Source organism: Pelmatolapia mariae, linkage group LG4, assembly GCF_036321145.2.
Source record: "Pelmatolapia mariae isolate MD_Pm_ZW linkage group LG4, Pm_UMD_F_2, whole genome shotgun sequence".
NCBI classification, from domain to species: domain Eukaryota; kingdom Metazoa; phylum Chordata; class Actinopteri; order Cichliformes; family Cichlidae; genus Pelmatolapia; species Pelmatolapia mariae.
In genome coordinates, this window is record NC_086230.1 from 20,201,077 (window position 1) to 20,226,462 (window position 25,386).

At 39.1% G+C, this 25,386-nt stretch overlaps 4 protein-coding genes across 5 annotated transcripts; 2 read left to right on the forward strand and 2 right to left on the reverse strand.

Annotated features, from left to right (window-relative positions):
• Positions 1-161: 161 nt before the first annotated feature.
• mfsd13al (major facilitator superfamily domain containing 13a-like) lies at positions 162-7,777 on the forward strand. Of its 2 annotated transcripts, XM_063471811.1 has the most exons (8): positions 162-769; positions 2,120-2,434; positions 2,518-2,946; positions 3,465-3,619; positions 3,726-3,809; positions 4,281-4,424; positions 5,713-5,838; positions 7,713-7,777. In XM_063471811.1, exons 1-8 carry the CDS (start codon positions 602-604, stop codon positions 7,720-7,722), a joined length of 1,431 nt encoding a protein of 476 aa, XP_063327881.1. In that variant the 5' UTR covers positions 162-601; the 3' UTR covers positions 7,723-7,777. The 2 variants fall into 2 exon arrangements, with proteins under 2 accessions (XP_063327881.1, XP_063327880.1); XM_063471810.1 differs by lacking the exon at positions 7,713-7,777 and having other exon boundaries at positions 5,713-5,854.
• Positions 7,778-7,995: 218 nt separating this feature from the next.
• On the reverse strand, positions 7,996-9,433 carry LOC134626219 (uncharacterized). Its single transcript, XM_063471814.1, has 6 exons — positions 9,291-9,433; positions 8,887-9,183; positions 8,695-8,792; positions 8,546-8,593; positions 8,232-8,342; positions 7,996-8,102 (listed from the first exon to the last, which is right to left on the reverse strand). Exons 1-6 carry the CDS (start codon positions 9,373-9,375, stop codon positions 8,049-8,051), a joined length of 693 nt encoding a protein of 230 aa, XP_063327884.1. The 5' UTR covers positions 9,376-9,433; the 3' UTR covers positions 7,996-8,048.
• Positions 9,434-11,050: 1,617 nt separating this feature from the next.
• On the forward strand, positions 11,051-16,174 carry LOC134625413 (ER lumen protein-retaining receptor 2). The gene is made up of 5 exons (XM_063470634.1): positions 11,051-11,294; positions 13,393-13,493; positions 13,591-13,749; positions 13,866-14,118; positions 15,822-16,174. The coding sequence occupies exons 1-5, from the start codon at positions 11,204-11,206 to the stop codon at positions 15,854-15,856; spliced, it is 639 nt and encodes a 212-aa protein (XP_063326704.1). The 5' UTR covers positions 11,051-11,203; the 3' UTR covers positions 15,857-16,174.
• Positions 16,175-18,833: 2,659 nt separating this feature from the next.
• Positions 18,834-21,330, reverse strand: LOC134625414 (lipid droplet assembly factor 1-like). The gene is made up of 5 exons (XM_063470635.1): positions 21,221-21,330; positions 20,852-20,965; positions 20,571-20,739; positions 20,337-20,482; positions 18,834-19,734 (listed from the first exon to the last, which is right to left on the reverse strand). The coding sequence occupies exons 2-5, from the start codon at positions 20,942-20,944 to the stop codon at positions 19,666-19,668; spliced, it is 477 nt and encodes a 158-aa protein (XP_063326705.1). The 5' UTR covers positions 20,945-20,965; positions 21,221-21,330; the 3' UTR covers positions 18,834-19,665.
• Between the last annotated feature and the right edge of the window lie 4,056 nt (positions 21,331-25,386).

Below are 25,386 nucleotides of genomic sequence, written 5' to 3' on the forward strand. Positions count from 1 at the left end.
GAAATAGCATATACGAAATTTAATCGATTAATTAAAAAACGCACTGAACACATTTTACTTGTTTTTTATCCTTATGCACAGTTAAATAAAGTTACAGTAAGGAATGACAGTTAAATATTTTAAAATCAGGTTTCACTGTCGTAACGTCCCACGTTGCCTGACGGAGATTTGTATTGACGAATTACGAAGCAGTAAATATAAGGAAGGAACTTTTTATGCCCAATCAGATCGTGTTTCTTATCCTGAAGTCCCGCCCGTCGGTGACTCTCAAAACAGCTTCGTTGGGGTAGATTTTCTGGTTTTTACAATGCTTGGGTAAATATTTAGCAAGTGTTACTTCCTAACAAGTGTACATTCATGGGAATTAGTGAACAGGAACAAAATCCGTCTCATCAGCAGACTCTTTTTTTTTTGCCCTGTGGAATTTTGCTATTCTTACAGCAGTATCATTAGCAATGCTAAACAGCAGTAGCGTAAAAAAGGTGCAGCAGGTGACAACAACTCCTCCTCGCTCCTTGCTCGTTTAAAGACACAGGTAACTTGGTTAAGCTCTCGTGGCCGTGAAGGTGAAACCTGTCTCGAGCGTTTCCAGACCGGAACAATGAATGTCTTCCGACACCTGATAAACTTTGGGGTGAACCCTGCAGCGCTGGCTTATGCCATGACCACTCTGGGGTCTAGCATGATAAACAATATTTTCAGCTTCTACTATGTGAAACTCTTCCTGAATAGGTACAAGATATCCGAAGGAGCGTTTCACCAATCACAAGTGAGTATGTTGATCTGTCCTTCTTGACCAATACCCTGTGAGTTGCACAGTTGTAGAGTACAATTTAAAGAGCCGGTTGCTTAAAATAAAAAACAACTGGCTTCTGAATTCTTCAAAGCATCAAAAAGAAAAGATTACCCATAAGAATTTCTTTGGGTTTCTATGGAATTTCTATTTTCATAAAATCACTTCAGTATCTGTGAAATTCTCAGCCAGTTGCAGTCAAGAGGGCTAATAATATAAGCCGATGTTGATGTCGATGTCTAGCATGCATGCCCAGGAATGACTTCTTTTAGTAACCTAACGATTACTGATTATGATTGAATAGTAATTGTAGTTTCTCTCTACCACTATTAAAATGATTTGCTTGATGGCACTCAGTGGCAGAACAATGAACCCAGAACAATGGGAAAGTCCAGAGAGCTCAGTGAATATTTAAGCAGGAAAACTGCTGATTTACACAGGATGGGAAGGTCCCTTGGAAACATTTCTAAACAAATGCAAATTTCAAGATCATCAGTTTAAACAAGTTATTCAAATGCAATTTGCAGAGGTCTAGAAGAACACCCCAACTGTCACTCTCAGATGATAGGAAATGGGTTATGATGTTCAGGAAAAACTCGAAAACCACCAAAGCTGAAGGCTACTGTGAACTGGAAACTGCTGGAGCACCAGCGTCACTGTCCAGAGTGAAGTGAGTTTTACATCGCCATGGACTGCGAGTGTGTCAACTGAGATAGAAAGCCCCTGCTCCAAAGTCTGCATCATCATGTTAGACTGAAATCTGCAGCTGCTCACATTGACAAGCCAAAAAAAGATTTAATCCTAACCTGGTCAAACAAGGCAAAAAAATTGAGTTATTTGGACACAGTAGCAAGGAATTTTTGGAGAAGTAAAGTTGAGATTTTCAATCTTAAGAATGCTCCATCAGCTTTGGACATGATGGTGGTAGCATTATGCTGTGAGGCAGTTTTGCGCCCAGTGGTACTGATATATTGCACAAAATGGGTGGAATAATGAAAAAGGAGGACTACCAGGAGTCACAAAGACAAGGATCGGCTTGACTTTGATATGGACCAAGGGATAGATGTGGAAAATGCAAGGGACGGCATAGGTTTTGGGCTTAACTCTATTTTCAAAAGTTTTACAGCTTTTCCTGATGATAAAAACCTCCAACATTGTCATTCATAATACAAGTTCATAAGTGATTAACCAATGGATAAACAATTAAATGGCAGTAAAGTTCCTGTGTTATTTATTTATTTTAAAGTTTACTTTTTTTTTTTAAATTTCTGACAGATTTCCTTGTTGTTTTTTTTATTAATACTTTTACATGCTTCCTATCCACAGGTGGTGTACATGGTGTGGAATGCAGTTAATGACCCTCTCTTTGGTTACCTGCAAGATAACTCCAGGGTACCCTGCTGCTCTCAGCGACGTCTCTCCATCCTGTACGGCGCTCCCCTCTACTCGCTAGCTTTTCTTTTAGCCTGGTTCCCGTGGCGTTCCTACGCCCCTGGCGACTGGTTGAGTGGTTTACACTTGACAGTAGCGCTGTGTGCTTTCGATGGCATGCTAACTTTTGTGCTGCTGGCACAATGTGCCTTGTTTGCAGAAATTTCCAGCCATCATCAGAACAGACTTAGACTCATAAAGTACAACCAGGTAGGCCCTTCATCCTGACGTCTATTCTCGCTATGTACCTAAGCACGTCATTCTTTTCATATCCCTTCTTATTTATTTCCCAGGTGGCTTCTCTCATTGGCTCATCCAGTGTCCTCTTCTGTGGTGTGGTTTCCAACAACATGGAAGACTTATTGGCCTTTCAGGCATTCACTGTGCTGATTGCTATCCTGAGCTGTGGCTGCATGCTCTACACAGGCCTCCACAGCGAGAGCCGCTTTGACAATAAAGCATCTCAATCAGATGCTCTCACGTCTGTTGATCAGACTTCGCATCCATCGGCATGCTCCTTCTCCACGTTGAAAACGTTGACATGGCAAATCCTGACCAACAGGGACTTTCAGCTATTTGTACTAATGAACTTCTTCCAGGTGTTCATGCTGGCCTTCTTTAATAATTTTACCATGATATTTACTGAGCACCTGATTCCTCCAGATGTGCTTCCATCATTGGCAAAGAGCATAATGTATGGAGCAGGATTCATCTGTCCACAGGTATCGTCCCACAGTGTTAGTGTTTTAGTTTTTTTCCCCATAAAGATTAGAATAAATGCTTTAAAATACCACACTGATTGCTTTAGTCCATTAAAGTCACATGTCCTGAACAGTGAGGTACAAAGATCATTTTCAGTTGATATTTACTGCTGCCTGCACTGATAAAGGAATTGGTAAGCTCCGACACATATGATTCTCATGCTTTGGAAAATTTGAAATCCGTTCTCAGGCGGTACCAGTTTTCAGTTCTCAATTTGGAACAAGGTTGAAATACGGGGAATATAGACAATGTTAAATGGACAGTTTTTGTAGTATTTTGGGCAGAAATATTTGTAATAACTATCACATAGTTCATAAATAGAGCTATTCGGCTGCCCACTCTCCACCTCGCTCAAATGTCAGAGGTCTAAATAAACACCTGAAAGCACCGAAAAGAAAAGGGTTTTAAAATACTTGCAGCTTTTTAATCATCTGCTTTGCCTAACCCAATGTTTTGTTCCTAACTGTCCTCGTTTTAGCTTTTAGTACTGAGCTCTCAGAGTCTGCTGCATAGGCTTGGCTACTACAGGATCATCCTCTTCATCTTCTATGTGGAGGCTGGAATGGCAGCTGTCATGCTAGCAATTGGTCCTCAGCACTACTATTTCATGGCATTTTTCCTCACCATTAACATGTAAGAAGTTACTGCTGGGCTTGTTTGTCTGGATATGTAATTTTTTATTTTTTTTTTACTATACTGCATTGATTTTATTTCTTTTCGGTTTCTATGTTTTATACAGGGTTATAATTCAGGCCTCCTTCAGTCTTTTTGGGTTGCCTTTGGCTGACATTATTGACACTGACCTGCAGAAATACAAGCGCAGGTAAGAAACACAGTCGGCAGTTTGGACACCACTGTCCTTTATGTCATACCGACAAAGCCAAAATTTTAATAAGGCGAGACATTTACCTTGTGCACTATTTCTGTCAGTTATATGTAACAAAGAACAGCTGAGTTTGATGGGAATATTATTAGTATTTATTTAGTATTTATTCAGAGATGGACCAAACTGGTGGGCCTGCAGACTAACCCTGCCATCCCCTTGACTTGTGTCACTATCGTGACTATAAATATGAACGTCAGCACAAATGACTAATTCAGTCATTACTCAGATTCAAATATAAACCACTTCATTAACTCTGGCTGCTACAGCATTGTTTTAAAACCTCGTGATTTTACTACATAAACTAGGAAAATATGCAATATTATTTCATTTAAGCACTAACATGCAATGAAACAAGTTTATGATTTAATGTGTGATGATGCGTTTTCTTCTCTTCCTCGCCTCCTGTAGTTCCCCTCTCTCTTCCATGGTGTTTGGAACAAATGCACTGTTCACAAAGCCAGCTCAGTCTCTTGCTCCTATGATAGTGTTAAATATCCTGAACCAGTTTGGGTATGAACAGCTGAAGGATGTCACAAAGGATTCAGATCCAAGGTACAGAGAGTTTCTTGCTACTTGTTGACTTAATGGATGCAAATGTTTTTGAAGCTGGTTTTAAGATTATACCCATAAATCTATGACATGTGTCCTAAGTCTGTCTGTTAATACTTTATGTCATAACTTGCTGTACAATAAACACTAAAAACCTGAGGAAAAAATAAGAGGGCCTTAGTTGCTGCAGCTGCTGATACCTATGCTTAATGTAGTACGTTTTCCAAAGCGTTCAGTTACTATTCAGCTTTAAGCCTGGGGCCGTTTATCCCATTATAGTATAAATAACCTGTTTTTCTATTGAAATGTAGATAATCCATCAGTAAACAGTTCCTGTATAAAACAATAGCACCATGTAACAACAATCTAACTTTGACCAATAAACTGTAATGACACTGATGGATTTAAAGTGTGTTTTAGATTTTAAACAAATGCAGAATAAGAAGCTAATCTAAAAAGTTAAAACTGTAAAGTAGTAAAATAAACCATCAAAAATCCACCACTGTGATCCCTTATAATTTCAGATAATCTAGATAGAGGCACATTTAAATTGAAGGAGAACAACATTTTTTTTCTATGGTTGCTATTTAGTTTTATTATGCAGAAAATCGAGTTTATAGTCAACTGAATAAACACCAGTTTCAAGAGACAGCCTCTCTGATTTGGCCTTTTTATTTCTAAGGTCACTGTTTATATAATTTTCTAAAATCTGAACAACTGAAACATTTGTTTTCCATCTACAATGTGTTTTTTCTTGGGCTCTCCTACAGTTGCTTTGTATGGGTCACAGTTTCAATTAATTGTTATATATCTTATCGCAGGCCCTCACTTGATCCACTGTGTGGAACTAAAAATAAGAGTCCCTTTAGACCACCTTTCTTCTAAGTGGCAACCCTCGTAAACATAACATTTAACCAGTGGGTGGTTAAATTGTGCTCATAGCCATGAGCACGATTGGCCATATTAGGGATAGTGTTTCTCATTGACATCGTTCAGAGCCAAGACCTTGTCATAAACTGTTTAGAGGAGTCTGAAGAGTGTTTTTGGCTCACAGCAATTCCTTGCACATAAACTGACTCTTGAAATATCTCAAATCTATTTGGTTTTGTACGTCCACTGATTCCTCTTTACACCATTTATAATCTTGTTTTTCATAGTGACATTAAAACGAGTCACAGTCAACATGCACAGGCATGCTTTTGCAGTTTCCGTAATTAGCATTGTGACAGTCAGGATGATTCAGCTGTAAATAAATGTAACTACACCAACACTTGTTTGTCCTTGTTTTTAGTGCCTTGGAGAGCCTCCACAGAGCCATGTTCTACTTGGTTTGCTTGGTGCCCATGTGTGTCGCTGCTCTGCAAGTCCTGGCTTGGAGGCCGTTTTCCATTCGCAACAGTCACACAGTTGACTCAAAGTATATTGATGGCTAATATCAGTATTCTCAGTATTAAAAGAACCTGGCTTAATTGCCTGTAGTTGGGATCTGGGGACACTTTTAATGACTAATCTGTAAATGGGTAATGTAAAATGAGTATTTTTGTATATTTAAATGAGTGAATATATTGATATATATTGAAATTTTAACAGGGAACAACTGTAAATCTTTAAGTACCTTAAAATCAAACAAATCAAGGGGCTTTAAATATTTGAAGTGGAAAGAAGTAATGTTTTAAATGCAGTTTTCATCTGGGTACAAATATATCTATATTTTATCCCACTTACTTTGATTTAAAAGTGGTATTTTACTTCCCATTCTTAAACATTTACTGGTTGTTGGGTTGGGCGGGGCACAAATTCAGCATTATAATAGTTTATTAGTTTATAATTAGTTTGTGAGATATATTTTAATGACAAAATCCCACCAACTGTTCAGCTACACTTATCAGCATCCTACATTATAAGGTGGATGTTCTGAAGGGCAAAAGGTTCTGAGTAAACAATGAACTTAACTAGAGTAACTTTACTCATGCAAACATTGAAGTTGGATGTTAGATCGCTGCTTTAGCAATGAGAACAAATAGTCGAGACATTCTGGATCCTCAAAGAGTCAACTGAAACACAAACTCAAGCATCTACTTGAAGAGAAGTATTTAGTTAACAGCTTCGCATCTCTGGAACAAAAAACTGGTCGTGTGGTTATTTCTTGAAGACTTCATCATTTAAGTGTCGACTTTGATTTTTTTTGATCATTTTGTGCACAAAAAATATTTTGTTTCATTTTTTTGTCTGTTTATGATGCTTTTATATATGATCTATATAATAGAGAGGGAGAAAAAGGTAAAAACACTCCATTTAGCTTTTCAAAGATGCAGACACATAAAGTGGCCACATAACATCAGAAATCATTGTCACTTAAAATCAAGTCTCACAAGCTCTGGCATCAACAGTGATGATCGATGAAAGGTATTCATCAAGAACAAATAATTACATTTTGTCTGTTAATGAAATGCCTTATTTTACCCTATGAAAAAGACAGTTAGTGTCCCAAACCTGACGGTTAATAACCTCTTTGCAGATTTACAAAAAAAACCAAAAAAACATGATTCAAGTGGCTCGCATCACCTGTATTTGATAGTTTACAGTAGAGAGAAGCCCAAATGGGGCAGTTTATGCAGACTTTGAATGAAGGATGTTTCGGTAAATGGTGAAAACTAATCTAAGGATTATATTCCAGTGTATGAATGGACATTCTAATGTAAAATGCATTGAGATTTAGGGGATAGGATATGCCTCACAGCTGGCTCAGAATGGTAAACACTGCCTTAATGTGAATTAATAAAAAAGTTTACTGTGATTTCTCTAAAGAGAAACAATGCCCTCTCTTTTCCATTGATAACATAAGCTGTATTTGACATACAGACGTGTTGTATTTTGTTCTATGTTTTGGTATCAGATTCTATAAATGTGTTGTTTCTAATTAAAAATGGTAAATAAAATCTATCCGTGGTACATTTATGTTTTTGATTAGATTTTAAGAATATTTTAAAGAAATTCTTGGTCAATAATGTAACAAACATTAACCCTTTATTGACCATGGGCCCACCGGCGGGCCCATTTTACAGGTAAATTTGAAGGGCCGGTCAATAAAGGGTTAAGCGCTATCAAAAAAGTGCCACGACTTCTTTAATGAGAAATGGCTTTATCATTTTATGTCAGTTCACTGTCAGTAATCGTCGTGATTAATGATTCGTGCAATAAAAGGTGTAACATTTTGCTTTTTGTAGAAGTGAAATTCAGATGTAATTCCTCTAATGTGGATCGTCTGATTATCCCCCTTTTGTGTTGCAGAAAGTCCTGAAAATAAAATCCTTGGAAAAAGTTGTTATGAGCAACAAGGAAGCTGTGGAAGCGCGGTGGAGACCAACAGAACATCGAATGCTTTGTGAGAGGCGGGCTGTGTAAGAGCCTTAACGTTTAGAGAGGAAATAGTCGCCTGGTCCACGCTGGTTTTGTAGTTTTCATGTCTCATTTCATGAGAAAAGATAAGCAACAAGCACAAATGACTTGCAGACTTGCTTGTTTCCTCAGACTCAACAGCATCATCCAGCTGGTGTTTAATGGCTTTACAATTTCCTTTCCGTCAAGATGATGGAGGTCTGAATTCATCAATTCCTTGAATGAAGCTTAGACATTTTGATAGATGTCATCAGAAGAATGCTGCAGGTCGTTGCTCGAGGCCTGAAACGATATTAAAACTTGGTCAAAAACAGTTAAATTGAATTTTCTACAGACATCCTGCGGCAGAAGTTACACAATCTGTCTGTTTGACTAAATCTAACCTCAATATGCTGCAACAACAACATTTACCTCAGCTTCAGAAGAGCTTCTGCTTGCTGTTTGGTTGTTTTTCTCCATGTTTCTCTTCTTGTGCATTTCTTTCAGCACGTCCTGGAACTGTACTTTTTTATTTGCGTTTTTCTATAAGGGAAAAGATGAGTAAAAATTTATTATAAAGCCCTTTTTTTGGAGGGGGGAGTTAGGATTTTTTTTTCTGCCTTGGTATTTACAGAGGGTTTAGTTCGTTCCTGTTCCTCTTTTTTTTTTTTTTTTGCATCTGTGGGCTTTTCCCTATTTAGAAAACAATGGACTCATCAAACATAAGTTAAACAGAAGAGAGAGACCTTGTCGTTTTTGGATGTCTTTCTGCAGATGTTCATATTGCAGCCATACTAGAACAGAAAGGGAAAGGTTAATTTCACGTCAGCACAAACTGACTTTCAGTCCGGCTTGCACAATAGATCACATTAAAATAAATGTGTCTGTGATTCACCTTCTTTAGAATGATGAGCGTCACTATAGCCAAGCTGTAGACGGCCAAAAGGACAAATGATACCGACAAGATTTTTCCCATCACTATTTTAGCATTTTCTAAAAAAAAAAGAAAGAAAGAAAGAAAGAAAGTGAAGGCGTCATCCTCATTTTAATGACTGTAAAATGAGTTTTCTCTCTAAACAGTCCTTACCTCTCACTACAAGAGTTGCTCCCTCCCCTACAAACGGTGTGCAGCACCCACTACGGTTTGCTGCAGCACAGAAGTACATCCCACTGTCACTCGCTTTAAGTGAATTAATTTGAAAAGACGCTTCTCCTTGGTACTTTTTACTCATATGAAGCGGTAGAGAGACGTTCTCTTTGAACAAGTAAAATTCTACTGAACAGCTGGAAATGACTGTACAACTGAAAACAGCTTCTTCCCCTATTTCCTTCCAGATTATATTGTTTGACTGTGATATGTAGACATGACATGTATCCTTGCCAGCTGCAATAAACAGGCAAAAGAGAATCAATATGAATCACACCCAGCCTTTTACATATATATCCTAGAGGAATTATTTACAGACGGCAAAGATATGAAAATGATCTTACCTGTGACCAACAGGTGGGCGAGCAGGAGAGAAAGCCAAAACAACCGGTCCATGTCTGCCGCTTGAAAGACTCTGAATGATCTCATGATTCCTTGTATCAGGCGTTTTTTTTTTTAAATGGCTGACAACATGGGAAGTGGTAGACTGAACTTCCTCAAGTCTACTAGTTCCTTCTTATTTTCCTGTATTGTGCAGCTCTACAGTACAATTAATGGATTTGTATAAATTCAAAGCGTTTATTGTGTTTATGGTAACATGATATTATGAACTATTGTACTACTAGTATTTACTGTTTAAAGTGTAAGTACATTTAACTCTTGATTTCACGCTCTTAAATGAAGGATTGCAAGGTTTGGTGTCACTGGCGATGGGAAATCACAAATAGCCCCGTCACCCGTTATTACACAACATGGGCAACATTTTTGCATGTAGACACAAATGTCAACTCATGCTGTGCACACGTGATGGCTCAATCTAGGAACGGTAGAACAATAGTTTGAATTATTGAGAATGTGTAGAGAAGTGGTGACAGGACTCCAGCAGTAATAATATCATGCAGGGTTATGCGGAAAGTAAATAACTCAGTGCAAGTCAATAAAGCTGAATGTGTAGTTTTGGTTTGGAGAAATATGTATGAAGCAATCGTGCTCACACAAGAGAGTAAATTCTATGAATTTTGTTTTCGCTTTTTCTCCACATTTTGTTATTTATGCATCTACACTGCCTTGAAAGAGGATTTACCACATTCCTGACTTCTTAGCTTTTTTGCATATTTGTCACATTTCACGTTTCATAATAATCAAACACAATCTGAGTAAAAACAGAATGAAGTTTTTAAATGATTCTTTTCATTTATCAAGGGAAAAAAGTTATCCAAACCTACTCAGCCCTGCCTAAAAAATTGCCCCACTAACCTAATTATGAGGTTGTGCCCACTTTGACAGCAAGTACTGCCAGACACTCATGCCACTTCCCTCGTAAATCATTACTTAACTGTGATTAACCATATTTTTGGCCTGACAACTGCCAGACCTGCTGACTCAAGAAATACGTATCTGGCACAGTAAAGTGGGGTAGAAAAATCCGAAAAAGTGAGCACATCATGCCACAATCTAAAGAAATTTAAGAACAGGTGAGGAACAGTCATAGACATGTATCAGTCTGGAAAGAGTTAAAAAACCGTTTCTGAGGCTTTGGGGCTCCAGTGAACCACCTGGTGAGAACTGTTATTAACAAATGGAGAAAACTTGGAACACTGGTGAGCTTACCAGGAGCCAAAATTACTCCAAAAGCGCATTGAGGATTAATTCATAAGGTCACAAAAGAATCCAGAATGACATCTAGGGAACTGAAGGCTTCATTTGGCTCAGTTAAGTCATGAACTCTGACGTTCATGATTCAACAATAGGAAAGAGACCGGGCAAAAATGGCCTCCATGGGAGGATTCCATGGAGAAAACCACTGATGACTAAAAAGATCACAAAGCCTGGTCTTACATATGCCAGAAAAAAACATTTTGATGAGAGCATTTCATAAAAAGAAAATCATATCAACAGCCAGTTCTTGCTGCCAAGGATGGCACAGCCAGTTATTAGGTTTATGGGGTTTACAAGTCTGTGATGACCCTCCTCATTCAACCAGGGCTCATGTTCTCAGCGTCGTGCTTGTTGTGGGCGGGTCCTCTCCTGCTGTCACTCATTCTGTGGTCCAATGCAAATCTGTCTATGTGTTTTGTCCCGCCCCCTTCCACGTCGACCTGCACTCTCGCCATATTTTCAAGCCCGTGAATCCCGGTGTGTTGTGCCTCCAAGTTGAGCAGAAGAATCCTTCGCACCAGGCAACATCAAGCGTGACCCGTTTCAAAGTCCACGTTAGTTTCTCAGCTGTGTCTCTGTTATTTTTCTTTTCGCAGCTATGAACATCTTCAGGCTCACAGGAGATCTTTCTCATCTGGCTGCTATCATCATCCTGCTACTCAAAATATGGAAAAGCAGGTCGTGTGCAGGTGAGCACCGGATATAGCTTTAATATAAATGCTACAGTGAGGTTTTCTAATGTCACTAGTTCCGTTTCACTTGTGTTAATCGATAAAAAATCTGATCTTTTAAGGCAGCAACCTCTAAGCTACCTACCTAGCAATGCTAACGTTTCCTCTTCATTCATTTGAAGCAGCGGCTAATAGCTGCTGAATGGGCTAACTGATGATAGCAGCTAAAACTGTTGCCTGCATCTCCATCACAAGCTACTACTGAATTTGCTGCAGTTCGACAGTGAAATATTAAAGTTGGTGGAAAATATAACGCAAACACATCAAAGTAACGGTTGACTTTGAAGGAATTCCTTTTGTACGTTAACCGTTCTCCGAGCTGTGGATTGAGTGCGGTCAGTTGGGTTCCTACTGCTTACTGGACAATTAAGCACATTAATGGAACCTTTAACAAATATATTTAGAACAACTTTTTGCAGTTTCTTCTTCTACGTTTCAGCACCACCCCCTCCACCTCACATCCATTTACTCCTGCTCGGATAGTTTGTATAAGTGTGAGGGACTCGATTTTTTTGGTCTGGCTTCTGACGTGGCGTTGTAGAAAGCGCTACGGAAGTAGCAAACCTGCTAAAAAGAGTTTGTACAAAGTTTTACTTATTTAAAAATGCATTTTATGCTTATAGACTCGCATACAAATTTAGGCATTAATAATAATAATAATAATAATAATAATAACTAACAACATGGGTAGCAGTGATGCAGTCTATGATTATCTAAAGTCACAACGGGAAGGGGGGCAGTTTTGTGTCCCACTTTCGATAAAGATTTGTGATTGATTAAAAGTTGACGCATGCGTTTTGGGTGAAAAGCTAAAACCTGAAGAATATGTAGCTTTGTGTTAAATCTGGAGGTACTGGAAGTTTTGTGTCGTTAAAGGAATAAATAAAATATTGATTGATTTATTAAAAGGTATAGGTCTTAACAGTCACTTACACTGCTCCTTATGGAGATTTCAAATGAAACGAAACCAAGAGAAAATCTAACTTGTGTTGAGGAAGAGATGACTCAAAGTGAATCTGAGAGGCTGTTAATTGAACTGGTCTGTCATTAAAATTGAAAGACAGTGAATATGCACTCAGCCTGACATCAACATACAGTGAACATACAAATAATTCGTTTTTTTTCTGAATATACATACTCTTAACATATAACATCCTCTGATCTGAGGTCATTGATTTTAATGACCAATAATTTTGAATATTGTCTACTTGGTGGAAACTGGTTGAAAAAACACGGCTGTTTATAAAGAGTGTCTCCTATTATTTATTTATTTATTTATTTATTTATTTATTTATTTTCCCACGTTGCCTGTCTCTTTCCACTGCCACCAGTAGATCAGGGCACACGATGACCGACCCAAAATACCCTTAAAAAGTGTGATATCAGTTAAGAATATAAAGAACATGGATCAAAGCATTTGACATTGTTCAGGAAAGATTGTTATAGATTCCAAAAAGACACTCCGAACAGGCCAAACTCAGACATGCCACAGAGAGTGAAGATGGCACTTGCTGAAAACCCCCGATGTTTATCAGGAAGAATGTTTGAGATTCTCCAGGAATCTCAAACAGTAGTTGAGATTCCTGGAGAATTAGGACCTGATTGTGGTTTTGAGGTGGTGCATCATGTTCTTGCATCATGTGTACCCTGTATCATGGCAAGATACAGGGTACACTTTGGACAGGACATGAAGTCTGATAACAGTTTTACTCATGCTCACAGATATGAACAATTCACAGCCACTTAAAAAAAAAAAAATCTAATCTCCATGTATTTGGAATACGTGGGAAAAACTGGAGTCCCATGGGCAAATCAGGACAGGCTGACATCACTCATTATTCCATTAACCCTTTAAAATCAATTCAAATGAAAAGAAATGGTCTTGTTTTTTGAACTCTTGAGACTTTGGAGTTTCATCTTATTTCCAGCAGATGTCACTGTTCAATAAAGAAAAAACATAATTTGTGTTTTGCCCAGGCTGTTTGCGAAGCTTTGTGTGAACTGCTGAGGTATATGTCAGCCTAAACTGTGTTTCTGCTTGATATTTTTCTTAAAGGCATCTCTGGAAAGAGCCAAATTCTGTTTGCTCTCGTGTTCACCACACGTTACTTGGATCTGTTCACCTCTTTCATCTCCCTGTATAACACATGCATGAAGGTAAGACACCGCCAACCACACAGCCCTGACTTTCACATAGGTTTCACTGTTTCTCCCAGAACACTTCGGTGACAGGCTGTTCTTTGTTGTTTACCAGGTGATCTACATCGGTTGCGCATATGCCACCGTATACCTAATCTACGCGAAGTTCAGGGCCACCTACGATGGAAACCACGACAGTTTCAGAGTGGAGTTCCTGGTGGTTCCTGTCGGGGGTCTTTCTGTTCTCATTAACCATGACTTCTCTCCCCTGGAGGTGAGTTCAAACTGCTGTATCGCAGTCAAAGTGTGAGGCACATGATCTATTCCAAACTAGACACTTTGGGAGTAAATGTAAAATTGTGTTCCTGAATATGTAAATATCTTCTTCAGATCCTGTGGACGTTCTCCATCTACCTGGAGTCGGTGGCAATTCTGCCTCAGCTCTTCATGATCAGCAAGACCGGGGAGGCTGAGACGATCACCACCCACTACCTGTTCTGCCTGGGGCTGTATCGGGCCCTTTACCTCTTCAACTGGATCTGGCGTTTCTACTTTGAGGGCTTCTTTGACATGATTGCCATAGTGGCTGGTGTGGTCCAGACTGTCCTCTACTGTGACTTCTTCTATCTTTATGTCACCAAAGGTGGGTTTAAGCATCGATGTTATTCAGATATTGGCTAATTTGTTATTATTTATATAGACGTGAAATATGTGGGGACACTTTAGTTGATGTAGTTGCTCCTTGTGCCCTCTCTGGCCCTGAAATCATTCCTTAAATTGATGAAAGTGATGAGTGTAAACATCCAGTGTCTTGTTCCCTGGAAAAACTTCATCCTAGAGTTCAGCCTACGCTAATCTGATGTTTCAGCAGCGCAAGTTTCCTGAAAGAAAATTCTCCAAAGTTATGGCTGTTTAAGACAAAATTCCCTCCTTATGTTACTGTAAATCAAGTGTCCCGGGAAAGGCATAAAGGAGATGTTGTGCAATGATTTGGAAATTCCCAGCTGGTTTGATGGTTGTTAGCATCAACTGAACTTTTATTTTATTATTATTTAATATTCTTTCTATTTTACAGAGCCAAATTATAGTGCTTTGAAAACCCACCCATGCATTTCCTTCGGCTTATCTAATTCAGGGTCATGGGGGTGACTGGAGCAAATCCCAGCTGGCACAAATCAAAAGGCAGGATACAGCCCAAGCAGCTCGCCAGTCTGTCGAAGGGCTTTCAGAGCCATTAACACCAATTCACTGTTTAAACAGCGTTATTAGAGAAAACTGCTGCATTTGTGGAGACACTCGTTTGTCACTACAGAGATCTTTGGAAACTCAAATTTGATGTTTTTTGTAAGTTTGTTAGATTTTAACTCAACTTAGTTGATATTTTTTAAGTTCCTTTTTTAAATGGATCTCATTTTGTTGGTTGTTAGTTGTTACTTGTAGCTTGTTGATTGCGGCAACTTGGATTATTTTTTTATCATCCTCATCTGGAACTTTCAGTTGCTCCCTTATTTTTGACCTTTTAAGAGGTCATCACAGCGGATGGATCCACATGTTTGATTTGGCACATTGGATGCCTTTCTTGACGCAATCCCAATCTCATTTAATCAGGCTTGTCCCATAGCTTGTGACCCCTGATGCTGGGTTTTGTGTCCTTTCCCAGAAATAAACCAGGGCTCTCATTTAAGGCAAATGTGTTAAGCATCCATATAAAAAATGATTAGCAAGTGGATTGAACATGAGAAATATGTGTTTTTTCATTCATCAACACGTCAAAGGAACTTTTATTCTCTGCTCGGGGGACATAGTTCTTGGAACAGTTTAACTCAAAAGAGCCCGAGGGTGTTCTTAACTGCTGTGAAAAAGCTTGACGTCACCCAGAAAATCTCTGGCTTTTCCTGAAAACTCACGCTTGTATTCATCAAATGTGACGGCTGCGCAAAAGTACACACTTGGATGTACTTGTCCTTTTGCTCCCACACACTGGGGGCTCACACATCTTTCTGTTTGCTGTTTAAAGGATTTTTCTAATCATCAATTAACCTTTTAACATGAAAGCTTGTATCAGGTAACGCCACACTGTTTGAATACAAAAGAGAGAGTTGCTAGAAATGAAAATGACTCCTTTTTAAAATTAATGTTTAATTTGTAGCATTAGTGATCAGTTCATCTTTAAAAGACAGCTTTCCCAAAGCCTTTAAGCCACAGAGAGGGAACACAGACTGAGGAATGGCCCACTTTTAAGTGATCCTACATGTGTAGTGTCAGTGCATAGTGGAATAAATAAAGTGTGGCTGCAGGAATAAAGATGGCTCTCACCTGATGACTGTCTAACTTTATATCCCTCAGTGTTGAAAGGCAAGAAGCTGAGCCTGCCAGCGTAAAAAAGCATGGAAGGAGACGGCGGCTCCGAGCAGACTCAGGGGGTGTGGAGAGGAAGTCATGGATTCTCATGACCTGTAGTAAAGGACGCCTGAGACAGAGAGCCAACTATCGGGGGAAAAAACACTAGTCTTCTTGATGATTACTGATGGAACTGGTAAATGCCAACAAACACCAGAGCTGAACAAAGATCAGTCCAGATCAACTATTGGATTTCTGTGTTCAGCATCTTGCCTTAAGCTTTTTTTCATTGCTGTTCAAATAGGAGAAAAGGATTTGGTTTATTTTGGGGTTTTTTGTTTGTTTTTTTTGCTACATGTGAGGTGTATGCGCTTCTTTTTTTTTTTTTTTTAAAGTTTTTTAAATTTTCTTTCTTTTTTTTTCCTTTTTTTTTTTTTTTTTTTTTTTTTTTAAACAAAAACATCATCCATGGTGGTCGACTTTGATAAGTACCTTGTTTGACTTGGTAATGAAATGCACAAAATGTACAGTCTTATTAAAGCGTGAGATAAAGAGTGATGTATCAGAGTGCCTGATAAAGTTCTCACAGTTTCTCACAGTATTTTTTTTTATTCTTTTTACTTTTGCATTTTTTTAAGGTATGCATATCCTCTAATACATGTATCCACTTTTTTTTCCTGTAATGTTTAAAGAGGTCAACATAATTTCACACCAGCATGCTCATTATTTTGTAAAACATTGCTTTCTAAATGAACATTTTAACAGAATTAATAGTTTGATCTTAAATTCAAGAAGTAACCCATGAAATGAATGACTTTAATGCCAGCGATCATTTTATCGCAGGTATCAGTATTTTCCCAATGGTGGCTGTCTCGAATAAGGATGCTTGGTAACGGTTTTTCTTCTGCTAACTGTTCTTTGTTATATAGCTTCACCCAGTCTTGAATAAATGCTGCATCACATTTATAGATGTCGACAGAGCACAAACTCTCACCGCACCCCGGCAACAAACTCATGAACGCCTTCCGGTGGCGACGCGCCAGTTACGTGGATCCTGAAATGTTGGGAATGGGGACAAAACTAACCGCCACTTTTCCCACACTGGGGATGCTTCCCTGTTTATCCTCCAGCACATTGTCACATCTCAGTTGTTACCTGTATGGCTCAGTTATTAAGAAGGTGCGATGGTCACCAACGGGTGCATTGCTAAAAAGGCCTCTCGTTTCTTTTTATAGTAGCGTTCCTAAATAATTGATTCATTTTATTCATTTTTTTTTTTTTTTGCATGTTATCACCTCCATTAAAGATTTTATGAGAATCATATCTAGTGTGTGTCTGTGTGTGAGTGATTTTTATTTTTCCTTTTTCCAATCAAAATTGTAATGTCTTTTGTTAAATATATAATCGGCAAAGGTACGAATGATGATAACCAGAGAAAGAAAAAATAGGTCCAGAAGGAGGCAAGAGGAAAGAAATGAAGGAAGAAAGGTAGATGAACTGCCCGAGATAAAAAATAAAGACTTAAGGTCCTCCACACCTTTGGCTTTGGACAGTTCAAGATGAGCAACAGAAGTTTCTGGCTTGTGACTGTCAACCATCAAGTGTTTCTGAGCCTCATGTAATTTTAATTTATTAAGTCATTTAAAATGAAACTGGGACACTCCAGGAATTTCCAATACAATGTGATAAAAGGTGCAAATTTTACCTAAGACGCAAAGGGTACCATTTGGGCCAGCCTTAAGTCTTTGTGGAGTCACATATGTCCTGTGTATAAAATGAAAAGGTTTTAGTTGATGATTGTTTAAGCATGTTCCAAACACCAACCCAGTCAAAATTAGGGCTATTGCACAAAGTAATTCATATACTTGCTACAGAGTGAATAGAATTGCTTAAAAAACAACCAAACAAAATACAGCATGTGAGGGAAAGTTAAGCAGCATTTACTTGCAATAAAATTCCAGCATATACAGTTTAAACAAAATGGGATTTGTCAGGATTTCCGTATCACTCACTCACTCTTACTTTTCATATATTTGAATTGAAGATACTGTCGATCACACGTGGTGTGTTCAGCCTCAGCCTGGACTTTCTCATCCTTGTCCCAGTAACTCTTCCAAGAACAACCCGGGAGCAGGTTTTCCAGGTTTTGGAGATGGTACTGGAAGCATGGTTGCAATGTACCAGAGCCCTTTCTATGCTGTTTGTACTGAAAGAAGGTTGGTGTGGGAGCTTGTTTCTGCCACTGGAAAAATATTTTTTTTGCCACCCATAATTCAAAATCTTCAGTTTATTGTTTTGAAAGGTTTTTTTTCAAAACAATAAACGGTGGTTGAAGCATCCATAGAGTTGGTGTAAACCATGCTGCTTCCCTCCGTTTAATTTCTACTTCTGTCTACAACATAGCCTTTGCAAGTAGCAGACACCATTTCCAGCAGTTATACCTGAGTGGCTGTATCCTCAAATGTGATACAGCCTAGGGAGGAATGGTCCAAAATGCCTCTCCATCACTTCAGCTTTCATAGAAAACACTGGAGGAACACTAACATAGTTTGAGCTACTCCCTTCCCCTGAGGGCAGACAAAATGAATCCACACTCGATTTGGCACAGATTTTACACAAGATGCCCTTCCTGACGCAAACCTCCCATTTACGCAGGCTCGTGACCCCTCCTGAGGCTGCATTTATGTCTTTTCCCAGAAACAAACCAGGGATCAAACAACTAATGAACATCATTATCGCTAAATTTGACAAGAGTTCACTTACTCCAGCTAAAGCCAGATAAACCCGAGATGTGACTTGGATGAAGCAAAGACCATATGGTTTTTGATAATAAGAGAAATAAAGTACAGAAATGTTGATAGAATAGTGAAACATACCATATAGTGTGCACTGGGTTCAATTTACCCCAACAATGTTTCATTTGTGTTCAGTCATCAGATGCACAATATGCAGTATGGATAAACATCTTCTCAGTACATGGAGTTCGGCCTCATTATGATTGATATCACACCAATAAACAGCTGTGTACAGTAAATAACTACAACTGCATGTTCTACACAACATTTGTCACCATTCTTTATTTTTTGGAGCGACCCATCAGAATATTTTCACCCCTGTTTGGACAGAAGATTCCTCTTCACACGTAACAGCAAACAAACACATGACAGTCATTTTGGTGCATTTCACTTAACATCAAGTAGCTGTACACTGCAGCCGAACACACAAACATATCGGCATTTCCATTCTAACAAAATGTTCATCTGTAATGAAGTAGTGCATGACCTTTTCTGGGGGGGATAAAGTAACACTGCAAGTGCATGAGTTCCTCCTTTTCTCTAGTTCTTGAAATGAGCCTCATATAAAGCCTCCCTCACTGGTCAATGAGCCCTCACACTGAATGTTTTTTGAGAGTTTTTAAAACTGGACGCTACAAATAAGGGATGGATAAATAACACAGGAACACTACTACACAGCTGTAAGTCTTCACACAATCAAAGGAGTGGCCATTAAAAGAGTGCACGTTTAAAACGCCTCGTCATCAGCTTCACTCTTCAGATCGGAAAGCTGCCTGCGTCTTTGGCATTTGATTAAAACAAGGCTACTTGACTTAGCAAATGAGGTAGGTTCAATATTAGCTATTCCATGGGTCTCTCTCTTTCTCCACTACAGTGAGACTATTGAAATAATAACAATATTAGGCTTAAGACATACAATAACAATTAGATCTGCTACAACAGCAGATTTCAAACAAAACACTATAGTGCACGTTCAGGAGTCTGTATCACTGCATCGCAAGCTCCCGGATTCAGCAGGGCTGACTTAAAACTTCAGGCAGGCAGAAGAAGAAAAACTAGTTGGCCTTCGAGTCCGTCTCTGTTGAAGTTTCCCACTCAGTCTTCTCTCCCTCGATTACACCTTTCTGTTATCGAAGAGAAAAACAGATTAATTCCACTAAGAAAATAAACATTTCCAATGCAAGCTACAAACTTTTTAACATTAACCGATGATATGAAAATATATGCCTGTTTATGTCTAAAAAGGACCTGCCATGTTCCTTATGCTCCTTATTTTCTGTTACATATTACTAGCGCAGGGTTGGACCCCCGCTTGCCTTCAGAGCTGCCTTAATTCTTCATGGCACAGATTCAACGAGGTGGTGGAAATATTCCTCAGATTTTGGTCCATTATCAAGAAGCTGAAGAAATGTACCTAATAAAGTGACGACTGAATGTATACAGTTCATATTTAATAAGTCAAAAGTTTCACATAATCTGCAAGTAACACCTGTGAGCCAGTAGCTCATCTCTCAGGCAGCCAATCAGAAGAGAGTTGTCTTTAAGGGAGCTAAAAGGTTGTTTCAGACAGTGAATGAAAGTGCAATGAATGTCAGAGCTACTCTAGTAGAGCTCATGAATAATAACATTGAACTTAAAATGAGTACAATAGATCCCCTTTAATTTACAACACAAACTTTGTTCCAAACAAGGCAACTAAACTCATGCTTAATTGTCAGTACGTTACCTTTGTCAGATGTGGGTAATAACGGTTCAACAGGCTGAAAGTGGTGACATACAAAACATTGACAACGGCCGAGGCCACGATGGCGAAGAGGGCGATACCAGAGAGCACCCAGAGCAGAGCCAACCCTCCGACAAACAACAGGAATGCTGAGAGAGCAAACACAGGTGACAGGTTTGTGACTACCAGGTGGTGTGGTGTCATAAAATACTACAGCGCAAGGGTGAGCGCACCTACCCTCACAGAAAACAAAACCCACTGCAGATATCATCATGGTCACAACAGCAAAAGTGACAAAGAGTCCAACAGGCACTGCAGACATAGCGCAGAACATCAGAGCTGTGAGAGCTACAAACGAGTGGCTGCTGAGGTACCGTCCAAGTCTCGTATTCAGCAACCGTGCTACCTGTAAGAGATCAGGTTTCAGTGCAGCTGCAAGACAAACCATCAGCTGATGCACACAAATTAGTGAAAACATAAAAGACTTTGACAAGTGAAGGTGTGAAGTTTTGGGTTACCCTGGGGTCATCTTTTAAGTGTTTCACCAAGGCCGTCCATCTTTTCTTCAGCTGCTCAAAGTCAGCCCCACTCTCACTGCTGCTGCTCTCCATCTCCACACAGGTCTGAAGTGACTGAGAAGGAGGAAAAACAGACACAGTCAATCTGGCTGCTTAAATCCCAACACTTAGCTTCCTATTTAAAAGTTACTCCAACAGCTCAACACATCCTCAGTTCAGCCCCAGTAACAATAAAAACTAGCTCAGAAACAAAATCTGTGATAAAGCTAACAACTGTTGTGAACTTCTGTTGCCGTTCACCGGACGAAAGTAACTTTCATTACACACTTTTTAAAACATATAACACAAGTTCTGCTGTGAGGTACAAACCTTAAACTGAGTCTCGGCAACTCACAACATGAGAGAGAAATCACGAATGTCCCGTGGCTGCTTAAAACACGTCCACGGAAACAACACACCCTTTTTAAAACACACATCTCCTTTCTTCTCGTCCCTCCTCCTCCTTCTTCCTCTTCACAGAAACAGAAAGGGTTCTCGAGGTTAACGCTGCTACCTAGTGGTGGCCTCAGGTATTGCAGCTCTAGGTGGCTAGCAAGAGCAACGGAGCAAAGAAAATTAAAAATACTATAATCTACAATAAAAGTAACCTAGTCCCTATGGGCTCAAAATATGGTCATAAATATTTTGTACTTGTAAATCAGTTTTGTACTTGTAAATCAGGATTTGTATGTGTAAAAAAGATTTGTGTGTGCGTAAAAAAGATTTGTATGTGTAAAAAAGATTTGTGTGTGCGTAAAAAAGATTTGTACGTGTAAAAAAGATTTGTATGTGTAAAAAAGATTTGTGTGTGCGTAAAAAAGATTTGTGTGTGGACTTAGCCAAAAAAACCCTGCAAGTTACACGTACGAATTTTGACCCTATTTTTCTTCCTTTCATCTGATTGGTCAATGTCATGTCAATCACAAATGTAATAATCCAATCAGAGAACAGATGGGTTTGGCTGTCGGAGGGGCACTTTTTTGAACTGCAGGTCCTTGAAGGGTAATACAGTTTGAAGCTGGAGGATCTCTATATAAATATCCGATAGCAGCTAGGTCCGCTAATTTTCAGCAGCTGTTGAAAGGATAAAGTTGTGGTATGTCAGTGGTTAGAAATACCATTATTACTTTAGGATTAGTTTAACACAAAGTCAGGGCTGACCCGGGACCATTGCTGTGAGTCACAGTGCGCAGCATAAAAGTCCTTTCACATCAGACGCAGGATGTGCTGCTAATGCTAACTGCTAACTAAAAGTAAAGGATCCAGAATTTGTTGCGCTGGCTGCTGAGCTCTGTGGGTTTTTGCAGCAGCTCTACCTGTACTAGATGCACCTGCTCCTTGTCATTTCTGTCTCTGATTTTATGTCCTCTACAAGAGTTTCGTTTTTTTTGCTAGTTCTTCAAATGTTCAATAAAAACATGTATGCTAATTCATAAGGAAGAAAGCTTTGTAATTAAGACTGTCATTTCCAAAACACTGCCCGCCCCCCGCGGTCCGCAGCGCTGTTGAAAAGGCTGTGGAAGTCCCTGTATTAAGCACGTAGACCTGTGACACAAAAATCACCAAACTCAGACGACCACAGACTGTTTTCCTTCGTGGTGATGAAGGAAAACGCTGGGTTGGCATGTAAAAGGGCATTTATTCCCTTCAAAGACCTGCAGTTCAAAAAAAGCGCCCCTCCGACAGCCAAACCCATCTGTTCTCTGATTGGATTGTTACATTTGTGATTGACATGACATTGACCAATCAGATGAAAGGAAGAAAAATAGGGTCAAAATTCATACGTGTAACTTGCAGGGTTTTTTTTGGCTAAGTCCACACACAAATCTTTTTTACACATACAAATCTTTTTTACGCACACACAAATCTTTTTTACACATACAAATCTTTTTTACGCACACACAAATCTTTTTTACACATACAAATCTTTTTTACACACACACAAATTCTTTTTACACATACAAATCCTGATTTACAAGTACAAAACTGATTTACAAGTACAAAATATTTATGACCACATTTTGAGCCCATACTAGTCCCATACTGAAGGCTTTGTCGTGTGAGGGAACAAAAAAAATAAAAATATGCAATTTTTATAGAGCAGTGACAAAATAATACAAAATGAATTTTAATTTTTTTTTCTTCCCCACCCTGCACTTTCATTTGTTTTGGAGAAAACAAATGACTGATGGCCACAAAAAGTTGATTCTGTTCATCGTTTTCAGTGGGAGAAACGTTGCAGCGTCACTCATCCAAGGGACTTCTTCACTTGGATTCCTTTTTGGGATTTCCTTACCTGAATAGTCATTCACACATAAATCAAGACACTTTGTGACTGATGATATCACTCTGTGACTCTACCGCAGAATAAAATCTGGATGCAAGGATGCAGGAATCAAACATCTGGAGTGACCAAATATTTGCACTGCCCTCTAAAACCTTTTATAAAAGATTGAAATCAATTTAAATAAATGAGAAAATAATAGATTTAACTTCCAAAATAATAAACCAGCAGCAACTCCAAAATAAGCATGGCTAGTCATGTGTATTTATTTATTTCCTAATATTAGGAAAATATTTTTTTTCCACAAGGAAACTTATACAGATAGATAACCATAAGGCAGTAGAATTAAGTATATAGTAATAAAATGTCTATAATGAAGACAAACTCATGTATATTTACTGTCCTCTAGTGGTAAAAATGATACCCTGCAACACCATAACATCACTGATCCAGTCATTTCTGTTTAAATGTAAAAACAAATAATAACTTGATAATAACATGTAATACTTTCATTGCTAATGCATTAATAATGATGTGGCGCTTACGATCACTGCTTCACGTTATATTGATGCTACCTCTTATTTTGCCATTAACTGATTATTGGAACACTGAAGTTTCTTCCCAGGTTGTTCTCCTGTTCCTTTTCAGCGGTGACATTTCCTTTACCCTCAAATGTATTTCCACCTGCACAGCTGCGTGTCTTCCCCTCCTCCTCAGACATATTATTCACTGTCATTAAATGAAGCAGTCAGTAATTATGATGGATGCCGGTGCCAGCCTTCTCTGCTTCGGCTTAATTGTGCCATAAAACACAAATGGACTTAATTGAGTTGGTCACGAGGTCACGAACGATCAAATGATTTGTTCTTGCCGTTTTGTTTTTATTGTCACGGGAGTAAAACGGAAATCAGAGAGGAATAAACGTGCATTTCTGGAAGTGTGCTTCAGTAGAAAGCAAACACAAGCAGGTGACATCATTATCAGAGGTTATCAGCACCTCTGATGTGGAGTAACCTCAGCAAACGGTACCTTTTGAACATGCCCTCATATTGACTGCCGAGGCTTTGCAGCAGGTGCTTTATTATCAGCAGTTCCCCTGAGATCCTGCAGGGGGGGTTCCTATTTCACTTCGAGTCTGTCGGGCTGAAATGGCCCTTTAAAAATAATGACCACACTGTTTAGCTCTCAGCTCTGTGCTGCTATTAGATGGCAACAGTAAGATTTCTCTGTGAAGACTGATCGGAATATCAAATGACTGAGCTTCACCTCCGCCGCTGATTACTTCCTCGGTAAAAGATAGCAGATATTACCACAGGTGCCCACAAATTACGTTAAGTCCCTCGAGTTTTGGACGGCATTAAATTTTTGTGAGCACATAACTGCCAGGCATGGGCGAGCGAAACGGCAGGGCGATCTGTTCTGAATTACACCAAAGAGAGACACCCCTGGGACCAGTGATGACAACTTATTTGGAGCCTTTATAGCTGCTGGCCATACTAATTAATCACGCTGTTTGGTATTGTGTACAGGGGGAAGGTTCGGTGGGAGAGAAAAAAACCCCAGCATCCACCTCTCCAGACTGCTAAACACCGTGAACTCAGTGAACCAAGGCTTTTCAGGAGGTACACAGGAGTTACACAAGAGGAGATTGTGTATGCAGTTTGTGCATCTGCACCCAAACAACAAGGGATTCCCAATAACTCAGCCCTGCACCCTTCACCCCCACCCTCTGCAATATCCTTGAGTTTCAGGCTTTCATTTTTATGGCTCTTTCCCATCAGATTACACATTTCATAGTGGGAAACTCTGCAGGCTGGCTGCTGCACTGCATTCCACATAACTTCTAACTGCCAACCACTGCATGCTTCATTAACAAGACCCTGCCTGTCTGCTGGTTGTTCATCAGGATGCCCCTGTTGAACTGCATTAAGCTTCATCTTCTGCCAAAGCTGTGAAACATCTCGCAGGGAGACCAACCTCAAATCTCAGTCATCTGTCAAACACTCAGTAATCAATACATCATTAAGAAACAAATGACACCTTTGAAGCAATTGACAGCCTATTTTTTGCAAATCTTTAATATTGTTTTGTAGTTGAAGTCAGTTTAAACAAAGCGCCCCCCTTAGATTACAATTATTCAGTAACAAGCAACAGGTGAGAACTCAAACAATATTATTCTATTTACTTTTCTCTTTGGATTATCTTTTGTCCC

Coding starts and splice junctions, on each gene's coding strand:
- mfsd13al (XM_063471810.1), top strand. CDS start 602: ATGAATGTCTTCCGACACCTGATAAACTTTGGGGTGAACCCTGCAGCG. Junction 3,620..3,725: donor TTTTTCCTCACCATTAACAT/GTAAGAAGTTAC, acceptor TGTTTTATACAG/GGTTATAATTCAGGCCTCCT. Junction 3,810..4,280: donor CTGCAGAAATACAAGCGCAG/GTAAGAAACACA, acceptor CGCCTCCTGTAG/TTCCCCTCTCTCTTCCATGG.
- LOC134626219 (XM_063471814.1), bottom strand. CDS start 9,375: ATGAGATCATTCAGAGTCTTTCAAGCGGCAGACATGGACCGGTTGTTT. Junction 9,184..9,290: donor CGCCCACCTGTTGGTCACAG/GTAAGATCATTT, acceptor TGTTTATTGCAG/CTGGCAAGGATACATGTCAT. Junction 8,793..8,886: donor AGCAACTCTTGTAGTGAGAG/GTAAGGACTGTT, acceptor TTTTTTTTTTAG/AAAATGCTAAAATAGTGATG.
- LOC134625413 (XM_063470634.1), top strand. CDS start 11,204: ATGAACATCTTCAGGCTCACAGGAGATCTTTCTCATCTGGCTGCTATC. Junction 13,494..13,590: donor TGTATAACACATGCATGAAG/GTAAGACACCGC, acceptor GTTGTTTACCAG/GTGATCTACATCGGTTGCGC. Junction 14,119..15,821: donor CTATCTTTATGTCACCAAAG/GTGGGTTTAAGC, acceptor TATATCCCTCAG/TGTTGAAAGGCAAGAAGCTG.
- LOC134625414 (XM_063470635.1), bottom strand. CDS start 20,944: ATGGAGAGCAGCAGCAGTGAGAGTGGGGCTGACTTTGAGCAGCTGAAG. Junction 20,483..20,570: donor GGGTTTTGTTTTCTGTGAGG/GTAGGTGCGCTC, acceptor TTGCTCTCTCAG/CATTCCTGTTGTTTGTCGGA. Junction 19,735..20,336: donor ATTACCCACATCTGACAAAG/GTAACGTACTGA, acceptor CTTCGATAACAG/AAAGGTGTAATCGAGGGAGA.